Source organism: Cyprinodon tularosa, unplaced genomic scaffold, assembly GCF_016077235.1.
Source record: "Cyprinodon tularosa strain WSP-4 unplaced genomic scaffold, ASM1607723v1 ctg247, whole genome shotgun sequence".
Taxonomy (NCBI): Eukaryota; Metazoa; Chordata; class Actinopteri; order Cyprinodontiformes; family Cyprinodontidae; genus Cyprinodon; species Cyprinodon tularosa.
The window spans coordinates 856,317-878,218 of NW_024038917.1; the positions used below are offsets into that span (position 1 = coordinate 856,317).

Here is a 21,902-nt window from a genome sequence, read left to right on the forward strand (position 1 = left end):
ACTTTTTGGAGATGCAGATTTCATTTTCCAACAGGACTTGGCACCTGCACACAGTGCCAAAGCTACCAGTACCTGGTTGAAGGACCATGGTATCCCTGTTCTTAATTGGCCAGCAAACTCTCCTGACCTTAACCCCATAGAAAATCTATGGGGTATTGTGAAGAAGAAGATGCAATACACCAGACCCAACAATTCAGAAGAGCTAAAAGCCACTATTAGAGCAACCTGGGCTATCATAATACCTGAGCAGTGCCACAGACTGATCGACTCCATGCCACGCCGCATTGCTGCAGTAATACAGGCCAAAGGAGGCCCAACTAAATACTGAGTGCTGTACATGCTCATACTTTTCATGTTCATACTTTTCAGTTGGCCAACATTTCTATAAATCCTTTGTTTTTATTGGTCTTCAGTAATATTCTAATTTTCTGATATGATGAATTTGAGATTTTCATTTGTTGTCATTTGTAATCATCAAAATTAAACAAAATAAACATCTGAAATATATGAGTTTGTATGTAATGTATGAATATAATATACAAGTTTCACTTTTTAAATGGAATTACTGAAATCAATCTACTTTTTCATGATATTCTAATTTTATGACCAGCACCTGTACAATTATTTAGATTTGAAAACCCATTGTAGGAGTCAACATAACATCAGAGCAACATTTCGTATTTCCTTGGCAAAGTGACCTCCAGGGAGCTACCATCATTCATACAGCCTCCAGCAAGAAATACATGTGTTAAGTGCAAATGTATGGAGGTCAATAATGATAGGACTTTTGCTTTCATCACTTGGTGCTCGTTGACCTGGAAAGCTTTTTTTCTCCAAATCAATAAAAATGAAGAACTTTAAAAGTAAAGATATATTGCACTCTTTCCAGTATTGGAGTATTTAAGATTAATGTTGAGCAAGGTCAGCCTTAAACATTGACATTTATAGGTTAAATGTGAACATATGAAGGTATTTACTGAAGCATATAGAAGCACTTTTTATCATCCTGAATGGGCAGATTTAACCAAAATGAGCATACAGTACAAACGGTCAGATCAAGCAGATATCAATTTTCAATCAACATGTTTCATTTTCACATCGGAATACCTTAAAAAGTAAAGTATCACTCAAAATGTTAATTTTATGTAGCTGGCACATCAAGGAAGAATACTGTTTGTAAAATACCTTCTTAATGTAAAAAAATATATTTAACTGATTGATTATATATACATTGATCATAGGTCACATTGTGACCCGCTGCCTATTGGTGATATTGACACCCTTTGTGATGCATGGATCTGGTTTGGTTTTTATGTGCATAAGCATTTGAGAAATGTTTATTATTTTTGGCAAGGCTTACTATTCTACTGAAAGATGTTTATAATGAGGAAACCCTTATTTTCTAACTGTTTAGATGCTAAATGTATTGCTGCATTAAATATATTTATGTCTGTGTGCAGACTCCGCATTGTTTACAATAGGCAGAGAGTACGCTCAAGTATGTGTGGGTCTAGCAAAAAGTATAATTTGAATACAAACTTGACTGAAAAAAAAAAACATAAAGTCAGCTTTTAGTCCTAAGGAGAGGATACCAACACTGCAAAGAAGCACAGAACAACACAAGTGTTATTCTCAGAGAAGAGCGTAAAACGTCATAAGAAATATTGTAAATCCACATTCCTCCCTGTAAGCTAGTCCCCACTCACCTTGATGTTTTTTTAAACTGAAAGAAAATGAATAAGAAGAATTAAGATAAGCAACTGTATTTATGTGTTCTATTTAAACAAATATTTACTTTCTATCTTATTCTTGAATTTTCCATAGTTTTCTTACTTTTCTTCTGTAACTGAGGGTCCTCTTTTCCATACTGTCCTTCAGACATTTCATCTGATTGATTGACTGACAACCTGACCACTCCCCTTGAGATTTGCCCCTAATTCGTTTTAATGATCCTAAGTACTTTAAAAGGTTAATCAGCATGTTAATGAGCAGTGTCAGTGGGAAAAAGTTAGTTGATCAATTAAAGGAGCTTTAAAAGGCTTATGATTGATTAGCTGCTTCCTGTCAGCCGTCAGTCATCTTCATTATTTTGTTGGTTAATGTGCTTTCACTGAAGTGCACAGTAAGTGCTTCAATTATTACAGGATCAGAAATTCTTCCCTATTTCTCAAATCCATTCCGATTTAGGCAGTTCAATTTTTCCTATTCCTACAAATTTCACACATTCTGTTGCCACAAAAACTCTAAGCAAGTATAACTGCGTTAGTTTCCAGATAAGTGGAGCATAAAATCTAAAAGCTGCTTCTCCTCTTTGGCTCTGATTGTGGGTATGCAGAGTGGACTAGCCGGAAGACTTAAGATGTCTGTTTGGTTGATACACAAACAACATGTCTGTAATTTATTTTGGTGCAACTGCAGTCAGTGATTTATAGACCAAATTATGTGTTTTCATAATCTTTTGTCTGAGACATGTGAGTCAGTTTAAGGACTTTAAACTGAGGTCATGTACTCTACTTTCTTAGTTGTGATAAGGACATAGGCAGCAGCATTCAGGATAAACTGCAGCTTTCTGATGGACTTTCAGTACAAACAGCAAGCTGACAACACCACACTATACAAGGAAGAACAAATATCCTTTGGAAACTTTATGAAGGCCTCTTCATGCTATTCAAGAGTCAAAGTCATTTCTTTCCTGGAGTTCTTCTACAGGCTCTTGATAGTGGCGATACGGCAGTAGCAATTGAAAATTTGGTCCTTTGCTGGTCCCCTACAATTCCTTTTAAATATAAATTTTTGTACTAAAATATTCTGTCATGATTTGTGGACATTAGGATCTAAAGAAAAGTGTCAATTCCTGGTCAGACTCTGTAATTCAATGAAACTTTGCAGTCAGAGCAAAAAATATGCATGCCCAGGAGAAGGCCAGTGGCTGGAATTTAGAGTTGACTAGGCACATTTTTGCTACTTAGAGTGTGTTCCACTCATATGTTTATTTGGTCCATCACTTTCTGCTTTTCTCCAAACTTAGATTGTGCAGCCCCTTTAGTGTCCTAAGGTTAGTAAATGTTCATGGTGAGCATGGCACTAAAACAACTACCTGAACGTGGTCTCTCAAATAACGTATCGGCCTTGGCAAGTTAAGCTTACAAGTTTTGCTATGAGACATCAGAGGGACACATTTGGCTCTACTTCCTACCAAACTGGTTTCCTTCTTTGTTGTTGTGCAAGTTTGTATATGGTTTGGCAGTTTTGTCCATCATAGATTGAATTTGCAATCCAAAAGATAAATGAATATATATATATATATATATATATATATATATATATATATATATATATATATATATATATATATATATATATATATATATATACTGCAACTCAAATTATCAATATCTTAGAAAGATTTTCATACACGTTTGTGGACAAAAGGGCAGCGGTGGGGTTAGTTAGGCAAACACAAAGTAGGAAAACAGTTGATTAAAGAAAACTAAGGAGGAGGTAAAACGGTAGGTAGAAATAATTAATAGGCCTTGAAAAGATGAATAGACTGCCAGAGAGCAATGGGGAGCTTAAGAGGACAAGTCATTTGGCAAGATGATTTGGCTAAATATTAATACTGAAGAATTTATAATGTCCTGCTGTTATAAATGGCTTCTGTTGGCCACTTCAGAGGGAAAAAAGGCTATATTTGTGTGTGCAGGCACTCTCATTTGTGCGGAGGCTGCATCATGTTCACGGTTCTTGGACACAGGACAGGAGGCTCGCTCTCCAACTCGTCCGTTTAGTAAATAAAGGCCTACAGCTCATGAGCGCAGCTAAAACAGATCTACTAATTATTTTTTATTGTCATTTCAATGCTTAATTGATGTTTTTCAATATTTCCCACTGCCAGGATTTTGAGACAAGCCATAGGCATTATACTGATAAACTAAATGAGGATAATAACTATTTGAGAGAAATATTTCTTCCCCCAGGGACTATGTTCTTCTGAAAGCATGAAATCAAATTTATTTCGACCATTATCCTCTTAATTACAATACTCCTGCCAGCTCTAATTATTGTTATAAACAATGCAAATATAAAAAAAAGATGTTAGCAAACATATTTATGTTTTTATTTCTTTATTGTATTGTAATATTCATATATTTTAATTATTTTCTTTGTCAATGGATATTTTTTTCTAAGCTTGCATTGTCAGTGCACTTTATTGTCTTAGTCAGAGCTACTTGCGTAAATTTAGATTATTACTATTTTTTAAAGAAAGCTTAGCTTCCTTTTTCTTTGTAGAAAATAATACTTCTACCTCCAACTTTTTAAATCTCCGATCCGATTTATTTCAATGTCCAACTGACTGCACAGAGGGAGGCTCCGACTAGGCAGGGTGGGCAGATCTGCGCTGATTACTTTAACTTCTGTCTCCATGCTATACAGAAATCAAAATAATTTCTCACATTTGACTTTTACAGATTATGAAATGTTATAAAAATAATTAAACAAATAAATAAAAACACCATGGCAATCTAGAAAGCAAAGCCCAACTTAACAAGTCTGTGCAGCATATTAAAACAGACCAGATAGAGAATGTTCCTATGTCTATATTAACAACATAATGAGATCTATGAGTAAAGACAAGGAAAATGCAGCAATAAAAGCAGTGGGGTGGTTTATTCTGACTGAGGCAGAGGGAGGTAATTCTTAGACAGAAATCTGTGAGGTTTATCAAAGGTTTTCTTTCTTTTTTGTCATAAAGAGTTGAGAGAGATGCGCCCCGCTTACCTGCTCTGTCTGCCCCCTTTTTATTTTGTTTTTTGTGAGGCTCAAATAGGATCACAATTTTACTCTGTTTTTTCTCCTCCTGACGTTTTTTTTTTTTTGAGGAGATTGAAAAATGGCAGATTCTGTCCCTCATTGCTTTTGCGAGGCTCAAAGAGTTTCACTATTTTATCAATTTTCTGTCCTCCTGAATTCCTATCATGGGTAAAGTATTCTTTTTTAGCATCAAAACCTTGCGCCACAAGAACAGTTTCTTCCCATCCGCTACCAGCCTTATCAAAAAGGCCCAGAGACCCTCGTGACACTGACACTGCCTCTCCCTCCCCATTCAGGACCTAGAAACTACACTAACGTACAATATATTGCATAGAGTATATTGTTTGTTTTTGATTGTATAAAACTATAGATTCTGTATTCTGCATGTATATCTAATTTGTCTGCACCATCAACACCAAGTCAAATTCCTTTTAAGTGCAAACTTATTTGGCAATAAATCTGATTCTGTTTCTGATTTAATGTTTCATTCATTGTTTTTGCACAAGTCTTTCCCGCCTACTATATATGAGATGTGCAACTCCAAAAATGACAGTTTTCTGGTGCAATTAACACATTTTATTTAGTATTTTCCCCAAAGAGGATGAGTTTTACTTTGTAACCACGTCTCTCTTACTGTCAGACCGATGAAATCACAGCTGAATTGCTGTGTAGTCTGACTACAGCTATGGCTATTTACAGGCCAAAATAGAATAGGAATTGATATAAGTTCCCACTTGGGGAGTAACTGTTAGTGTGTGGAGGGGTTTGCACTAACAATGTTTCATGAGAAACTCTGGAAACATTCTACCTTGGATTTCGGTTTAGTAATAATAAATGGCGTCTTCTAAACCAGGCATAACCAAAGTCATCATTGAGGGCCGCTGTCCTGCAGGTTTTAGAGGTTTCTCTGCTTTAGCACAGCTGATTCTAATGATTGCCAATCAGCAAAAATCTGTTAATCAACTATCAGTGTAAATCAGCTGTGCTGGGGCAGGGAGTCTAAACTGACTTTGGGGATGCGTGCTCTAAACATGTATTGGTATAGAGCAAGGGTCTGCAACCTATGGCTCCAGAGCCACATGTGGCTCTTTGGACCCTCTGCAGCGGCTCATAAAGTGGCTAAAATGTATATAAAGACCTAAATAATGTACTACAAAATAAAAACCAGTCTTAAAAGCTTTAGTGTTTTTTATAAGATGGATAAGAAGGACATTAAAAGAACCAGAAATATGTTTTTAGAGTCACTTTCCTTTTAATTAGCTTGGAATTTATGTGTTTTAATATTATTTTAAAAGATAAAATACATACATTGTTGGTTGTTTAAGATGGCAACTAATTTCCTATACTAGATAATAAAAAAAAACAAATTGTTTTTCTAAAATGTCATCTACTTTGCGGCTCTAAAGAGCTTTTACTTGGTCAGACTCAGAGCAAAATGGCTCTTTGGATATGAAAGGTTGCAGACCCCTGGTATAGAGCGTCATACATATGATACAGACTTTTCTATTTTAATTAGCACCTCTTATGAAGAGGTTTAAAAATATATATAATCAAAAGCTGACATTGGAACAAATAGCACTTCTGTGAATACTAATGTTACCCAGTACGAACATACTTTGGTGCACTGCCTCCATTAGACTTTTTAGGATATGTATTTATCCATCAAAACTGCATTTTAGGTTTAAGAAGCTGAGATATTTTATGGGCAAGGGACTAGTTTCCAATTCCATGTGGGACAAACAAACATGAAAGTCCACTGAGGTACAAATCTGAATTGGTAATCCGTAACCATTATGGCTGTAATGCATTTTAAAACACAGAGAAAGCTGCCATAAAAACCAGGTTATTTACACTTAATGTCCTTTGTTTTTAACCTTCTAAAGTTGTGGACATACTTGGTATAATCGGGTAATGTTTTCTTAGTCCTTTGATAAATACATTTGAAATATTGTAATTATAGTTGTACTGCTATTGGCCCTTGCTGTAAGGGCAAACATGTTTTTTGCATTCTTTCTAGAGAAATAGCCACAATGTAGCATTCACTGCTATTATTACCAAGAAACACACATCTCCTCTGTGTAAATGGGTTGTTTTCTTGTCTTTTCCATTTTGAGAAGTTGCTTAAAGAACAAAACCTCTCAGATGCAAGAAAACAGAATTATATGGATCTCTAATTTAATTTTACATATTAATAAGTTCCTAAATTCTGTGGTCAACATAAAAAAATTAAGTCTAGAAAATATATGATTTTCATTCAGTCATTTTAGAAGAATGGATGTCAAAATCTGTTGCTCTGTTGATTTTGCTAAAAGCAAGTATCGTTCCTTTTTTCACTCTTGAATACATCTACTTAAATTAATGTTTTTTTTTCATTAATACCTCTGTGTAATGCTATTGAATGAAATATATTCTTGTATAAGTTATTTATATATCTTTATAGGGGACAGACTTAAACTCTTTGAACTTTTACGTTATTTATGCTATTCTACCAACTTGTCTTTTTTAAATTTGCAATTAATGTGTTTTATGAAATGGAAGTGGAAACTATCTGAATGAAAAAGGACCCAGCTGTGGTGGTTTGGTGAAATGCCCTCTGATTGATTTCCTTGGGAGGTGTTTTAGAAAGGTCTCTCTGGGAGGAAGCCTCAGGGTAGACCCAGAAGAGGCTGAGGAAATCAAGTCTCACAGCTGGCTTGAGAAAGCCTTGGAGTCCCCCAGATGTGCTGGAGGAGGTCATTAGGGAGAGGAAAGTCTAAAAGGATGAATGGATCATATCTACCATATGGAGTGTGTCTTTTCATTACATTTTCCCTTAACCTAAAGGTGCCAAATTTAATGTTTTTCTGATGTTCGTAAACAGCACTAATGCAATATTTTCTTCTTAACATGATCTAAACAGAACCAATATAGAATTCTCCATGATTGATCTAATAATAACCCAGGTGAGATATGTTGACATCAAAGCAAAGGGATAATTGCCTTTCTGAGTGAGTGTTCGTTAAAACCTGTAATTACAGCTAGATACCTAAAGGCATTCTCGCTGACACAGCTAATCAGATCTTACTGTTAAGAATTGAAGTGTGATCGTTTTTTACTTCTACAAATCCCTTTACAGATTAGACTTGTCTTCGGTACATTTTCATCAATGAAAGACGCATATCAGGTTGTAGTAGCTACTTAAAGGTCGGTCGTAAATTAAGTTGGAAAATATATAAGAATTCATTTTTGATCCAAAATAGATCTAAAATTTATATTTTCTAGTTTCTATAGCAAAACATCTTTTTTTTTTTACTGAACAAAAAGGCTGTGTTTCTATATTTCTTATTTCCTTGGCAAAGTGACCTCCAGGGAGCTACCATCATTCATACAGCCTCCAGCAAGAAATACATGTGTTAAGTGCAAATGTATGGAGGTCAATAATGACAGGACTTTTGCTTTCATCGTTTGGTGCTGGTTGACCTGGAAAACTTTTTTCTCCAAATCAATAAATAAAAAGGAATAACTTTAAAAGTAAAGATATATTGCACTCTTGTACTTTTTTCCAATATTGGAATATTTAAGATTAATGCTGAGCAAGGTCAGCCTTAAACAGTGACATTTATATGTTAAATGTGGACATATGAAGGTATTTACTGAAGCATATAGAAGCACTTTTTATTATCCTGCAGGGGCAGATTTAACCAAAGTGAACATACAGCACAAATGGTTGAATCAAGCAGACATTTATTTTCGATCAGCATGTTTCATTCAAAAAAATTTAAAAAGTAAAGTATCGCTTAAAAATGTTAATCTTATGTAGCTTGTACATCAAGGAAAAGTACAGTTTGTTATGATCATTAATAGACATTGATCACGGGTCACATTGTGACCCGCTGCCTTTTGGTGGGTTTGACACCCTTTGTAGCAAAATATGCCATACCCACTGAGGCATTGACTCTGCTGAGCACTATAGGTGTGCTGTATCTGGAAATATTAGAAGAATGTCAAAGAATAAATCAAATACATTAAGGGTGCTCCTTCTCTGCAACAGTGATCATTTGTTTAATGTTTAAGTCAGTTTCACACCTTGGTGACAACCAGAAAGATTGCAGGACTCAAAGTATTATTATAAGTACCAAACTGCCTCTGATAAAAAAAAAAAAAAAAAAAAAAAAAAACATTGTTGTTGCAATGACCTGTGGTCCACTTTTCTTTTTTTTTAATGGTCAGTGATGGTCCTTTTGACAATGGGAGACTATCAGCATGATCATTGTGCCACTAAGTAGAATACTATTCTGTTCCACTTTCATTCAAGTTTATAATTAGGAAAAGGTCTATTGGGTGTGATGAAAGCAAGGTAGGCTAATGGTAGCACCACTATACAGGAACAAAATGTACTTTGTGGAGAGCACTCTCTTGTAGTTTTTTTCAGGTTAAAACAAAGAGTTCAGATGAAAAAAACAAACCAATTTACACCCAGATTTTCAAGCAAATTTTATTTGAAGCTCCAAACCAACACAGATGTTTTTAAATGAAAAAAAGTTTGATTTTCAGGTGATGACACCTTTGAGTGCTTCCAATACAGTATTTACTGCTGTCAATCAGCACAATGTCTTTACAAGAACATTGCACAAATTTTACATTAATTTGTGTGGCCAAACCCTGACCACCATAACGCTATCATTACCAGTACACCCATGATCCTTAACCGAACCTTAACTGAAGTCACACTTTAGCCCTAAATCTAACCCCTAACCCCAAATCAATAGCTTTTCTTATGGGTACCAAAGTCTGGACTTGTCGAAGTGTTCCTCAAACTGTAACACAAGCTATAGCGGTGATTTTCAGCCCCGCTTCTCAAGGTAAATTGCCCTGCATGTTTTAGATGTTTATCTGCTATAACACTCCTTATTTAGATGATTACAGTTTAACAAATACGGTTAATCGGCCATCTATTAAAATAAGGTGTGGGAAAGTGGGGCAACATCTAAAGCATGTAGGGACGTATGCCCTGAGGACTAGGGTGGAAATAAACAGAGCTATAGTACACATATGAAGCACACATATATTTTAGGAAAATGTTGAGTTTCCCCTGAAAACTATACCTTCCATTTTTCATTTACTCCTGATAAAACAGCAATGAACATCAGATATCTCCAAGACCTCCCATATTCATGCAAAACACAGAGACTAAGTATGGAACACAACAAACAAAGCTTGTGCAGCTCTAAAAAGTTTCCTCACCTAAATCTATCTAGGGAAACATTACTTAGATGGATAAAGATAAAATAAATGGATAAAAAATTACTGTCTTTTTGTGTTTTCATGAGAATCTGCACAGACTGCAGTTGCCACTGATGTTTAACACAAAGGTAAAGTGGATTTTGCCTCCTACATCAACCTTCAAAAGCTTTATGTTTGTTTTCTTACCTCACAGTGTTTACCGCTACTCCAATATCCATTTGGCAGGACCATTAATAAGCAGTGCATTCTGCAAAATGGTTTGGATAAAATGCTTTTAGTGAACATTTTATAGTCTGAGCATTGTAAGAATCAACAGTTTACCATTTAACATAAAGACAAGCAAAAGCGTACATAACATTACGGAAACCCAACTTTATAAAGCTATTAAATGAACTTAAAGATTAAAGGTATAGTGATTCATCAAAGTACAGTGAACAAAACACATTCATACAAAATTCACGTCTTTAATATTTTTTTTTCTTATTTTCTTTTCAATAATTTTACTTAATCCTTAGTAAGGATATGCAAAACATTAAAAGGTTATGAAAGAAAAGGTTTCAAAGTAGTCTGAGCCTATAAGTTGGTGGCCACCTATAAGTATATGGTTTGAATTTTCTTTTACTCACACATTTGAGAAATAAGATGCCCACAATCCAAAATGTACATACAGTTCCAGTCAGTTGTTTATATTTCCCTCATAAAATTGAATTTAGGTTTAGTTAGAAATTGTTAGAATTATCACTAACATTCAGTACAGTTCTTGAGACAGTACATTGGAAACTATTGGGACACTGTGGAAAGATGCACATACCTGTGAACTGCATATCATCCCCCAACAAATGCCCTATTCTAACGACGATACATACATTTGTCTGAAAGCCAAGTGACTTTTGAAGAAAAGCTGTACAGAAACTGGAGAGAAGCTTTTCTCTAAGCCCAGAAGAGGTGCCACTTTTTATTTTTTTTTGTCGGCTATGTGTTCCATAACATGCGGGGAATAAATATTGCTGTGCAGGAGAGTGATTTTGTAATATTTATGCAGACAAGTTCAGTCAAGAAGTATCATGACTAAACTCGAGTATTGTTCAATAGTTATAGTGAACCAATACAGTTCAATATTTAGAGCATTACATTTGCCACGCATGGTCTATGGTGTGTGAGGTCAGGTTGAAAATAATGAAATACCTCCGAAAAACAGTAATCTTTAACAACGAGTATGTTCACAATATACTGCCTAAAGTAGATGACATTAGTTTACTTTTACATAGAGCTTTGTTTCTCATTATGTTCAGCCATGTGTAACATGCAGACTGTAATGTAGAGTAAAAGGAGACGCCTTATTGTACATACAGTATCTTAGCCTAAACTGGGAGGCTATGATACAGTATAAACTGTATATAAACTGTGCAAGTTCCTAAAGGATGACACAAGAATGGGCCATAGCAGGTGAAGAAAAGAACAAACTAGCTTCTCCCTCTGACCTTTTGGTCATTTTCTTGTTAAAATTCAATGTAGCAGTTCAAAATCAATAACAGGTTCTAGCATGTAGAGAAAGCACTTTTTTTTTCCACTCACATCAGCATTTTGAAAATGTTAGAGCAAACTCCACACTGCTTTACTTTAGTGCAGTCTGTAATCCAATGTTCCCCAAACTGGATTTTTCTTTCTAATGAAAAATGAGAGATTCTATCATAGAATCTTAACTGAACCATTTGAACCCATGACTATCTGGTCATGTGTAGCTTTGACTTTTGCTCCTGTTGGTCAGAAGTAAAATCTGGTAAAATACAGTCAATTTTCTATAGATATTTTTTTTCTTACTTTTCCAGCAGATATTTTATGAAAACACACATATGTCAATGCAGAACAAGTTAAAGCAATAAAAAAATCTAATCTCCAAACTGGAAAATGAAGACAACAGAACAGAATTTGTTGCAACCTGATGTTTCATTTTGCTTCTAATAGATGGCAGGAAAACCAATGAGTTCATCTGCAGAAGTTAAAGCTATACAGGCATTCTCAATCAATTACAGATATCTACCCATTTAGGTGGTAAACACTTTATGTCATATTTAATACATGCCATTTTGATATAAAGGGCAATTCAATTAAAATATAAAATAGACTTTAGCAGTCCTAAAAGGATTTGAGATGTTTATGTAACACATATTATAGGGGTGCCTTAACTTGTTGTAGATACTTATAGCTACAGGCTGGAAGGATCTCCTGTAGTGGTCTTTTTCACAGCAGATGTGTAAAAACCTCTTATCTGAGACATTCTGTTGTTGTCGAACAGCCAGATTAAGAGGATGCTCAAGTTTGTCGAAAATATTCTTCTTTTTATTAAGAATTCTTCTTTGTAGTATAACCTTCATTAGTTCTACAGGAATTCCATACCCAAACAGATAGTTAAGAAAAGAGAAATACAGACCAGATGAAGCCTCTTGCTGCAAACATTTTATTCTAATTTTCCTTCGAAATATACACAGACATACACAAAAATTGTCAGTCATATTTTTGACTGATTCACTGTTTGTGGTAGCAAGCAACTCAAAAAATAAACTACTGGATAAATGGAACTATTAGTAAAAACTATACTTTGTTTTGGTGTTTATATTACATAATGTTTTATTAAGTTTTGCTTCCTCATTTTAAAATACTGTGATGCTATATTTACTTTACTAAGAACGGCAGCAGATACATCAGCGTTGGGCATTTTAGAGTTGCTAAAAACATTTCAGTTTTGCTCTTAAAAAATTAAATAAAAACCTTTTGGATCCATCTGAAAAAAAACTGCTTATTTTGCTTCTGGTGTTTACCCCGAATATTTTTCGGTTCTCTTTCTATAAACAGTGCTGCAGCGTAACAACAAAATAAAACTCAAACAGCTCAAAGCAGCAATGTATATATATATTTTTTTCATGCGACTTTGTTCTATTTCAAAACTGCTATTATTATCACTTTTTTTCTAAATGTGTGCACTTTTCTTTGTTTAAATGTATTCTTTTAAGATATCTGTATTCATTTGTTTGTCCATAAACGTTGCAAGATCATAGCATCTGTCTCAGTTTAACCTTGTTTGTCTTTCACTCTGATCACATCTGAACGCATGCATATATTATGAGTTGATAAATCTGTTTCCAGATATGTCTGTTAGCTTTGTGTGTGTTATTTTTTGCCCATTCTCTTTCATCAGGTATGAAGAATCTGTTTGCTTCCCTTTGGCAGCACCTACCAATCACATCCCGCTATCATCTTTCTTCATTACCTATTCATGAGTTTCTGTCTCTGCAGGGCCGTGATTGGCCCTTAATGAACAACTGGTGGCAATATCAGTCAGCAAATGCTATGGGAAGAAATGATTCAGTTGGTAAAAAAGAAACAGGAGCCAACCAAGGGTGTTGAACATTATTCAATTGAAGCAGTGGGACAGCATAACCCTTGAGTTAGTTGACATATTGGATATTGTTGACTGTTCTTTAAACCAACTCATGATGAAATGCACACAACTCGAATTACAAAGTTCAGAGGATAGCTATAGCTATGAAAGAAAGAAAACATTTAGCTCATGCAGAATTTAAAATTTGGATTCTGTGTTAATAAATCCCTGAGCCCTTTTCCTTGTCAGCCCTAACTTATGATCCATTAGTCAAACTGAGTACAGGGATAGTGCAAGCCTCGACAGGATCATATGAACTCATAAATCCATGAACTGGGCCTTTTATTTCTTAAATTATTGTAGGAGCTTGCATTTTACCAGAAGTGCCTTTCATTATTTACCCTTTGTTCTGCTGTTACTCTATAAGAAAGGATGTTCACACTGTGATTATTATTGAAAAGAGTGATATAAAGTAGGTGATGTGGAATTAATCCAGGTTGTTTGATAGTGCACATTTGATTTTGAATGAACACTGCTTTGTCCTTTTGAAATGCCTTTTATATATATATATATATTATATATATATATATATATATATGTATATATATATATATATATATATATATATGTATATATATATACATAGCACAGACATCAGGATTTCATTCGGACTAGAGAAGTGTGGTCAGATGGTGACTAAGAAATGGAAGGTAGTTCAAACAGAGGGGGTCTCACTCCCAAAAGGAAAAATAGAAGAAATTGTGGACAGTTACAAGTACCTTGGAATCCTACAAGCAAATGGCAACCTCAAAGACATGACGAGGAAAGCAGCTATGTCCAAATACCTCCAATGAGGGAGGTAGGTCCTAAGAAGTCAGCTCAATGGAAAGAAGGTCTCAGGCAATAGATAGCTACACTCTAACAGTAATCAGATACCCTGCAGGAATAATAAGCTGGCCAAACGATAAGATACGGGCCACAGATGTTAAGACATGAAAGCTCATAAGCATTTATGGAGGGTACCACGCCAAATCCACCACTGTTAGACTGTACTCTAGCCGAACGGAAGGAGGCCGAGGACTAGTGAGCGTGAGAGCCACTATCCAGGATGAAACATGCAAGATCCATAATTACATCAAGGACACGGCTCCAATTGACGATGTGCTCAGCGAATGTCTCAGACAATTGCGAACAGAAGATCAGGTGCTGGTAATAGCAAACCAACCTGACATTGTATTGGTGTACAAAAAGCAGAGGAAAGCCTTCGTGGTCAACTGGGCAATACCAAGTGACTGTAACATCAGAAAAAGGGAACACGAGAAATTAGAGAAATACCAAGGGCTCAGAGAAGAGCTGGGGAAAACATAGAGGGTCAAGGCATCAGTGGTATCCGTCATCATTGGGGCAGTGACTCCAAAACTTGAGGAGTGGTTACACTCCTTGTTTCAGTTTTTAGATTTATCTTCATATAAGTTAATGAGTGCATTTTAAATATTGTGTATTTTGTATTAGTATTATTCATCCAATAGAAATTGGAGCAAAAAAGCATGAAGGAACTCATCAGTTGATATCTATTTCTAACTCTTCTTTAGAGTTTTGCGTCTTGATATCTACACGTACCCTCTCTGTTGACTGTGCATCAGTGGTATCAAAGCCGGAGGACATTGAAAATGGATTTATCTTTAGAAAGGAAAAATGTGACATTAAAAATGCTGAATAAGCAGAATAGTGTATCTTAATTGTTTTACTTATTTTTTCCCAAAGTGTCTTATCAAATACCATCCATGTTTAAGTTCTTATTCAGTACCTAAATATAGTTTGTTAAATATTGAGCTTTATAGCCAATGAATGTTGCTCACTTAAATGTATCTGGCCCTCCTTCTGTCTGCATTAGTGTTGCTACATGTAGGCTAGAATATTAACCAGTTCATATTTAACTCTGATGCTTTTTTACATATAGGACATGCTTTATGATGCATATTAAGAAGGCTTAAAGCAGGGAATTAATGCATGCCTCAAACAACAAAAATAAGGATTTAATGCCTTCCGACACACATACATAAGTTTTCACAAGCTAATAGACAAAAAGCATTTTTGTGTTTGACATTTCTGTTATTTCTGTTAAATAGTGACAAAATGGAAAATGCATAAAAAAACTTAACGAACAGGCAATGTATAGATATTCACCTGAAAATGTTGTACAGTAAATAATTTGTGTATGAATTTCTACTTTTATATTTTGGAATTATGAAGCATTATAAGTTTATCTGCATTCAAACATATTTCTGCTTAATAGTTGTGACACAAGGGTCAGGGATAATAAAGTTATTTATTTGTAAATAGAGGTAAAAAATATATATGTAAGATTTTTCTTTGATTAGTTGTGCTACATGACTTGGGCAAACAAACTAACTTGTAAAATGTGACCTAATATCAAACTAAATAATTATATTAAATATTGATATTTATTTCTTGCGAAATGCAAGGCTACATTTTTTTCTCGGGGGGTGTAGGGGGTCACATTCATCGGGTTCCTATTTAACCCAACATTAAACTCTATATTATGGCAAATTAAATGTCAAAAAGCATGCTGAATGAAAAAAAATATGATTTAGAAAAAACAAAATAGATTTTTTGTTTTTCCAACTTCATTAGACAGAGAAGCTCTCTGCTAATTTATTTTAGCACAAATTATTGCATTTGTCTTTTTAAGGCTCAGTCTAACTTCCTACTGTAATATGTATATATATAATGAAAACAACTAAGCAAGCATTTTAGGACTAGTTATTGAAAGGAATAAATATGAATGCAATGATACATCTGGCTCAGAGGATAAGACAAAACAAAATAAATAAAAAAAAAACTGAAAAATATAATGGATCTTATTTTCTGTTTTCACGGAGTAAATGCTTCTTAGATCACAAACTATGTTTTCATAAACCTCTTTTTCTTGTGAAATTATGTAGTTAAGGTTTGACCGTCAATGTAAAAAAAAATTGTGATAGCAGGGAAATGGATAGCAAACATCAACATCAGCAAAACAGGCAGCTTTGAAAAAGCTTGAAAGAAGACACTAACTTCAGATATATATTTTCTTATTGGTTACAGAGAATATTAGATAGGTTTAATGCTAGGGAAGTTGAACATTAGTTAAAACCTCAACCTTCAGTTTTATTTAATCAAATAGTTTTGAGGTTGAAGTTATTAAGTTGCCCTGGACTAAGGTGACCAGTATGTGGTAAATTAATCATGGTCTGGTCAAAATAAATTTAATAAGAATTATGATTTTTTTTTAAAAAAGCTACTTGCATCTATTTGTTTAAAAAGGGTACCAAAACAGTTTCTAAGGGTTTAAAACTCCAGGAAACCTCACAATGAGCAGTAAATGGACAAAAAATTGACCAGATGTTGACTTTCTTTAAAGTGGTAAGTCTCTTAAACTTCTTCCAAGAGTAGAACAAGTCCTTAAAGTGGTAAAAAGAGAACAAAGAATAACATCTAAAGCACACAAGTCTCACTTTTTATGGAAGAGAAAGGCAAATGGCTGTGATATGCACCAAGAACACCTAATCAAATCACAATAAAATATTTGTTGGATTGATCAGACTAAAGGGAATAATCATTAACAATGAATACATGAGGCCATGCTGTATTTTTCAATATAGACCCTCTCCACTATTAGTTTTTTTTTTTTTTTTTTTATCATATTCTATATATGTCTGTTTATATTACAGACTATATATTCATGCATGAATATATGCATGCTTTGTGTGAGGAAATGCTGTAGTCATTGACACAATGCAAGCGAAGGACAACTGTCATCCAGGAGGAGGGTATCCTGCATAGTCAATGACTCAGTGTCATCAATTGGGTTTCCTGAGATAGAAAACGTTTAGCCAATCTGGCTCTATGATCTGATTGAGTCGTCTCTCTGAAGTGCCTAAAGATGACATGTATTATAAAATGGTGCTATATAAATTAACTGAATTTAAACTAAAAATATCTGTGTATATAAAGGCACTGGTTAGTATTTGAGACAGTGAAGTACTTTCAATTTTTGCCATTTGTAAATGTTCATGGGTTTCTTAGATGGTTATGAGGTCCTGTAGTCTTTCAAACTCCTCGAAGTGGTTTGTCAAGAAAATTTATTGATAGGATGCATCTTTTTTGTTTCTTATTTCAGGAATGGTTTGTTTTATTTATCATTTGTTGAAATTGAAGCAAAAAACAAACAAAAAAAAATACTAAAAGACATTTAACTCTAACCTTTTGGTGTTTTGTTCATTTCCATTAGCATTTGGATTCTCATAAACTTTTACCTTTTCACTCTGCCACACAAAGAGTTTCTTTGCAGTCATACTGGCTGAGCTACATTAACCTACAGGTTCAGTGCTGTGTTAATGTGGCTCATAATGAAATGATGCTGCCAGAGCTCACGCTGACAGGGATTTACTCCCCATCAGTTTGCTGCCTCTTGTCTTTGATTTGTTCCATCCAGCCATCTCTTTTCTAACGTTTCATTATCTGAATGCTTTGATTACAGAGCTGCATTGTGGCTTATTTTGATTAAAGCTGCAATTTCCTCTTCCCAGCTTTTGTTAAGAATATGATGGGGCTTCCAGCAGAACATCCCAAGTGTTTCATGTATGAGTGACAGTGAGAGAAAGAAAGCGAAATATTTGCATGATTAGAAAGGAAGAATGATACTACTCATAAGATTATTTTTTCCTCTGAACTGTTTTTTCCTCTGCCCTCTTTCTCTCTCTGCTTGTCCATCTGTTTTCACCATTGCTATATTTTCTTTGCCTTGTACATTTCTTTTGCTTTTCTTTTTTACCTCCCAGTATTACGGGAGTGAGATTAATGTGCCATTTTATTTTAATCCTTTTCTTAGGTCGGATTTATTCTTCTTCCTTTTGTCAACTCTATTATCTGATTTTTGTTCTCTTTTTTTCTCTGTTCTCCTCTGCAGTGAAGCGATCAGTAGATTTTAAATCGAGGGGCGTAAAATTATTCCCTGGCAAAGACTCCAGCAACAAGTTTTCGATATGTGAGTTAAATTCTGAGTTTCCTTTTGCCTAATGAAATAACCTGCATTGGATTGAACTGTTTGCTTTGTTTTTACTTTTTTTTCTCTCTTTTAAAGGCTTTTGTCGTGTTCAACACTTTTGTGCATTTATAATGAAAATATATTTCAAATCCCTCACATATAGCTTTTTTCAGTTCATTTAAAAGCTAAATCAAAATACTGTGACAAATGTCACTTATTCTGCACAAATCTGTTGAGAACAGCAATGCCTTTGCTAAAAGCTGCTTGTGCATTCTGCTTGACTGCTGTGCATTTCTGTGATTTGACTTTTTGTGGTATGTATGTTAAGGTCACATTGTCTTGCCTCTTCTTTGTTGACTTTGATATATTTAATCGTAGGCATGCTCTGATAAGCTTAATCATGGTTCTGACTTGCTTCCGGCTTGATCAGAGAATGTGAATCAGCTTTTGCAACACTGTTTATAGCCCCAATAATGCCTGTTTCTAACCTCTCACATCCTTCCATAACCTTTTTTATTTTTTAATCCTCTTCCTTATAATGCTTCTGAAGGCTCAGATTATTATGATCAGCAAGAGCAATCACTGAGTAGATTTTACCAGTAGGCTTATCAAAGAGGATTTAGTGGAGGTTTTTTTTTTGTATTTTTTATTTTATTTTAAAACTGAATGATTATCCAGCATGAAGTCAATTGCTCCTAATATTAGAATTGTTTTATATTAAACAAATTATAAATCATCCACTTATAAAAATCACTTACTTTCAAATATAAGGGTACAGCATCCTTTAGATATTGATTCCCTTTCTTACTGTCTGATTGATTTTATTTTAACAATAACTTATACTGTCAAGCAGATTCTACATAAAATGAAGATTATTTATTTAAATGTCCACAAACAGAGCCCAAAACTGTAGATATTTATAATGCTAAATAAATCCATAATCAGTCATAACTTTTACTGTTAGGTTCTGGCAAAGTTTTGATCCTATTCATCAGTAGAATGCACAGGAGTTGACATTAGCGGAGAAAATACAACCTGTTGGCTGGGTCGTACTTTGAGATTAATTCAGCACAGCCGTTTGCCAGGACTGTGTGACTTAAAACAGCTTTAAATATACTATCACTGTATTTCAAATTAAAAGTGAATATAAATCAAAACAACTACTTCAGTCCAGTATGTAAATGGACCATATTTAGTCAAAGAGGGTAATTCCTCTCTGTTCTCCCTGACAGATCAGGAGTTGTTAAAGACAACAGTAAAAAGAGTATTTCCTGATTAATGCATCAATCAATGTCTATTAAATCATATTAAGAAAGGAGACCAAACAATTTAACTACCGTATACAGAAAAGCTCAGAGAAAAAAAATAGTTCACGTTTTATTCGGCTTAATTGAACAATTTCCTTGATTACGCAGTCATTGTCTGTGTAGTATTTTTGTCAATTTCCATCGACCAGTCTTTTTTGATAATGCATCATGCCATACATATATAGTCAGAGAAGCACAAACTATCCATAAATACTGCAAAAATAAAAGATCACATTTTTCAGTTGTTTAATAGGCTCCTCCTGTTCAGGTTTTCAGGTAAGCCATATATATGACCGGCTGTGCTGAATTGTCATTCCCCATTTGACTCGTCTACTTTATTTTCCTGTGTTTACATACACAGATTCAACTGTTTTACAAAAGTTAACGGTTTTATTATAATTATATTATATGCATGTTAATTTATGGTAATTTCATATATACCACACAAAAGCATAGAGTTCACGGCACCCACATGCATTGAGACATTTGATGGCGAAATTTTGGGAAAATTACAGCTCCACTACAATCTTATACATTTTCTAAATGGTCACAAAATATTAAAAATACCAGCATCTAAAAAAAATGTATGCTTCCTAAAATATTTATTTGTATGACACAGCAAATAAGTATTTGAACACCTGAGAAAATCAGTGTTGATATTTGGTACAGTAGCCTTTGGTTGCAGGTTTTCACACACTACAGGAGGGATTTTGGCCCACTCCTCCACACAGATCAGGTTTCTGGGCTGTCGCTGAGAAACACAGAGTTTGAAATCTCTCCAAAGGTTCTGGAGGTCTGGAGACTGGGTAGGCCACACAAGAACCTTGATACTGTATGCTTCTTACAGAGCTACTCCTAGGTTATCCTGGCTGTGTGCAATGGTTTTTTGTCATGTTGGAAGACCCAGCCTCGACCTATCTTCAATGCTCTAACTGAGGGAAGGAGGTTGTTCCCCAAAATCTAGCAATACACGGCCCTGATCAAAGCCCTCTCCTTAATATAGTACAGTCGCCCTGTCCCATGTGCAGAAAAACACCCCCAAAGCATGATGCTACCACGCCATACTTCACAGTAGGCACCAAATATTTGGTTTTGGTCTCATCTGACCACATGTCTGTCTCCCATGATTCCTCTGGATCATCCAAATGGCCATTGGCAAACTAAAGACAGGCCTTGAGATGTGTTGGTTTAAGCAGGGGGACCTTCCATGCCATGAATGATTTAAAACCTTGACGTTTTAGTGTAATACCAACAATAACCCTGGAAACGGTGGTCCTAGCTCTTTTCAGATAATTGAACAGCTCCTCCTGTGTAGTTCTGGGCTGACTTTACTCCTTCCTTGGGATCATTGAGACCCCAAAAGGTGAGATCTTACATAGAGCCCCCTTCCGAGGGAGATTGAGATTCATTTTTAGCTTTCTCCATTTTCTAATAATTGCTCCAACAGTGGACATTTTTTCACCAAGCTGCTTGGCAGTTTCCCCTTAGCCCTTTCCAGCCTTATGGAGGATTACAATTTTGTCTCTAGTTTCTTTGGACAGCTCTTGGCCATGTTTGTAGTTGAATTCTTACTGATTGTATGGGGTGGACAGGTGTCTTTATGCTGCCAACAACCTCAGCAGGTACATCTAATTTAGGATAATAAATGGAGTGGAGTTGGACATTTTAAAGGCAGACTAACAGGTCTTTGCAAGTCAGACTTTTAGCTGATAGACAGGCGTTTAAATACTTATTTGCAGCTGTACCATACAAATAAATTGTTAAAAAGTCATATATTGTGATTTCTGGATTTGTTTTTTTAGATTATGTCTCTCACAGTGGACATGTACCTACAATGACAATTTCAAAGCCCTCCATGATTTCTCAGTGGGAGAACTTGAAAAATAGCAGGGTGTTCCTCAGTGTATAAATTAATGTTTTTTTTTTTTTTCAGATCAAACAACCATTGCACATAAACAATTTCATCAGAGGCTTTCATTTTGTCAGAACCAACCAGCTCAACAATTTTTGCTGTAAATGTAAATACTCTGCTGCTATTTCTGCTTCTTAGCTCACCATTGTTGCTCACACACCAATGGCCAAGTTTAACATTCTTGTTAAATTATTAAAGCCAGAAGAAGCAGCATGTTAC

At 34.9% G+C, this 21,902-nt stretch overlaps 1 protein-coding gene across 1 annotated transcript in view; it reads left to right on the forward strand.

Annotated features, from left to right (window-relative positions):
- The window catches only part of csmd3b (CUB and Sushi multiple domains 3b), a 536,357-nt gene that overhangs the window by 310,392 nt on the left and 204,063 nt on the right, over positions 1-21,902 (forward strand). The window contains exon 7 of the mRNA XM_038288005.1: positions 18,387-18,464. Within this exon, the coding sequence (XP_038143933.1) occupies positions 18,387-18,464 (78 nt within the window). The remainder of the gene's footprint in view (positions 1-18,386; positions 18,465-21,902) is intronic.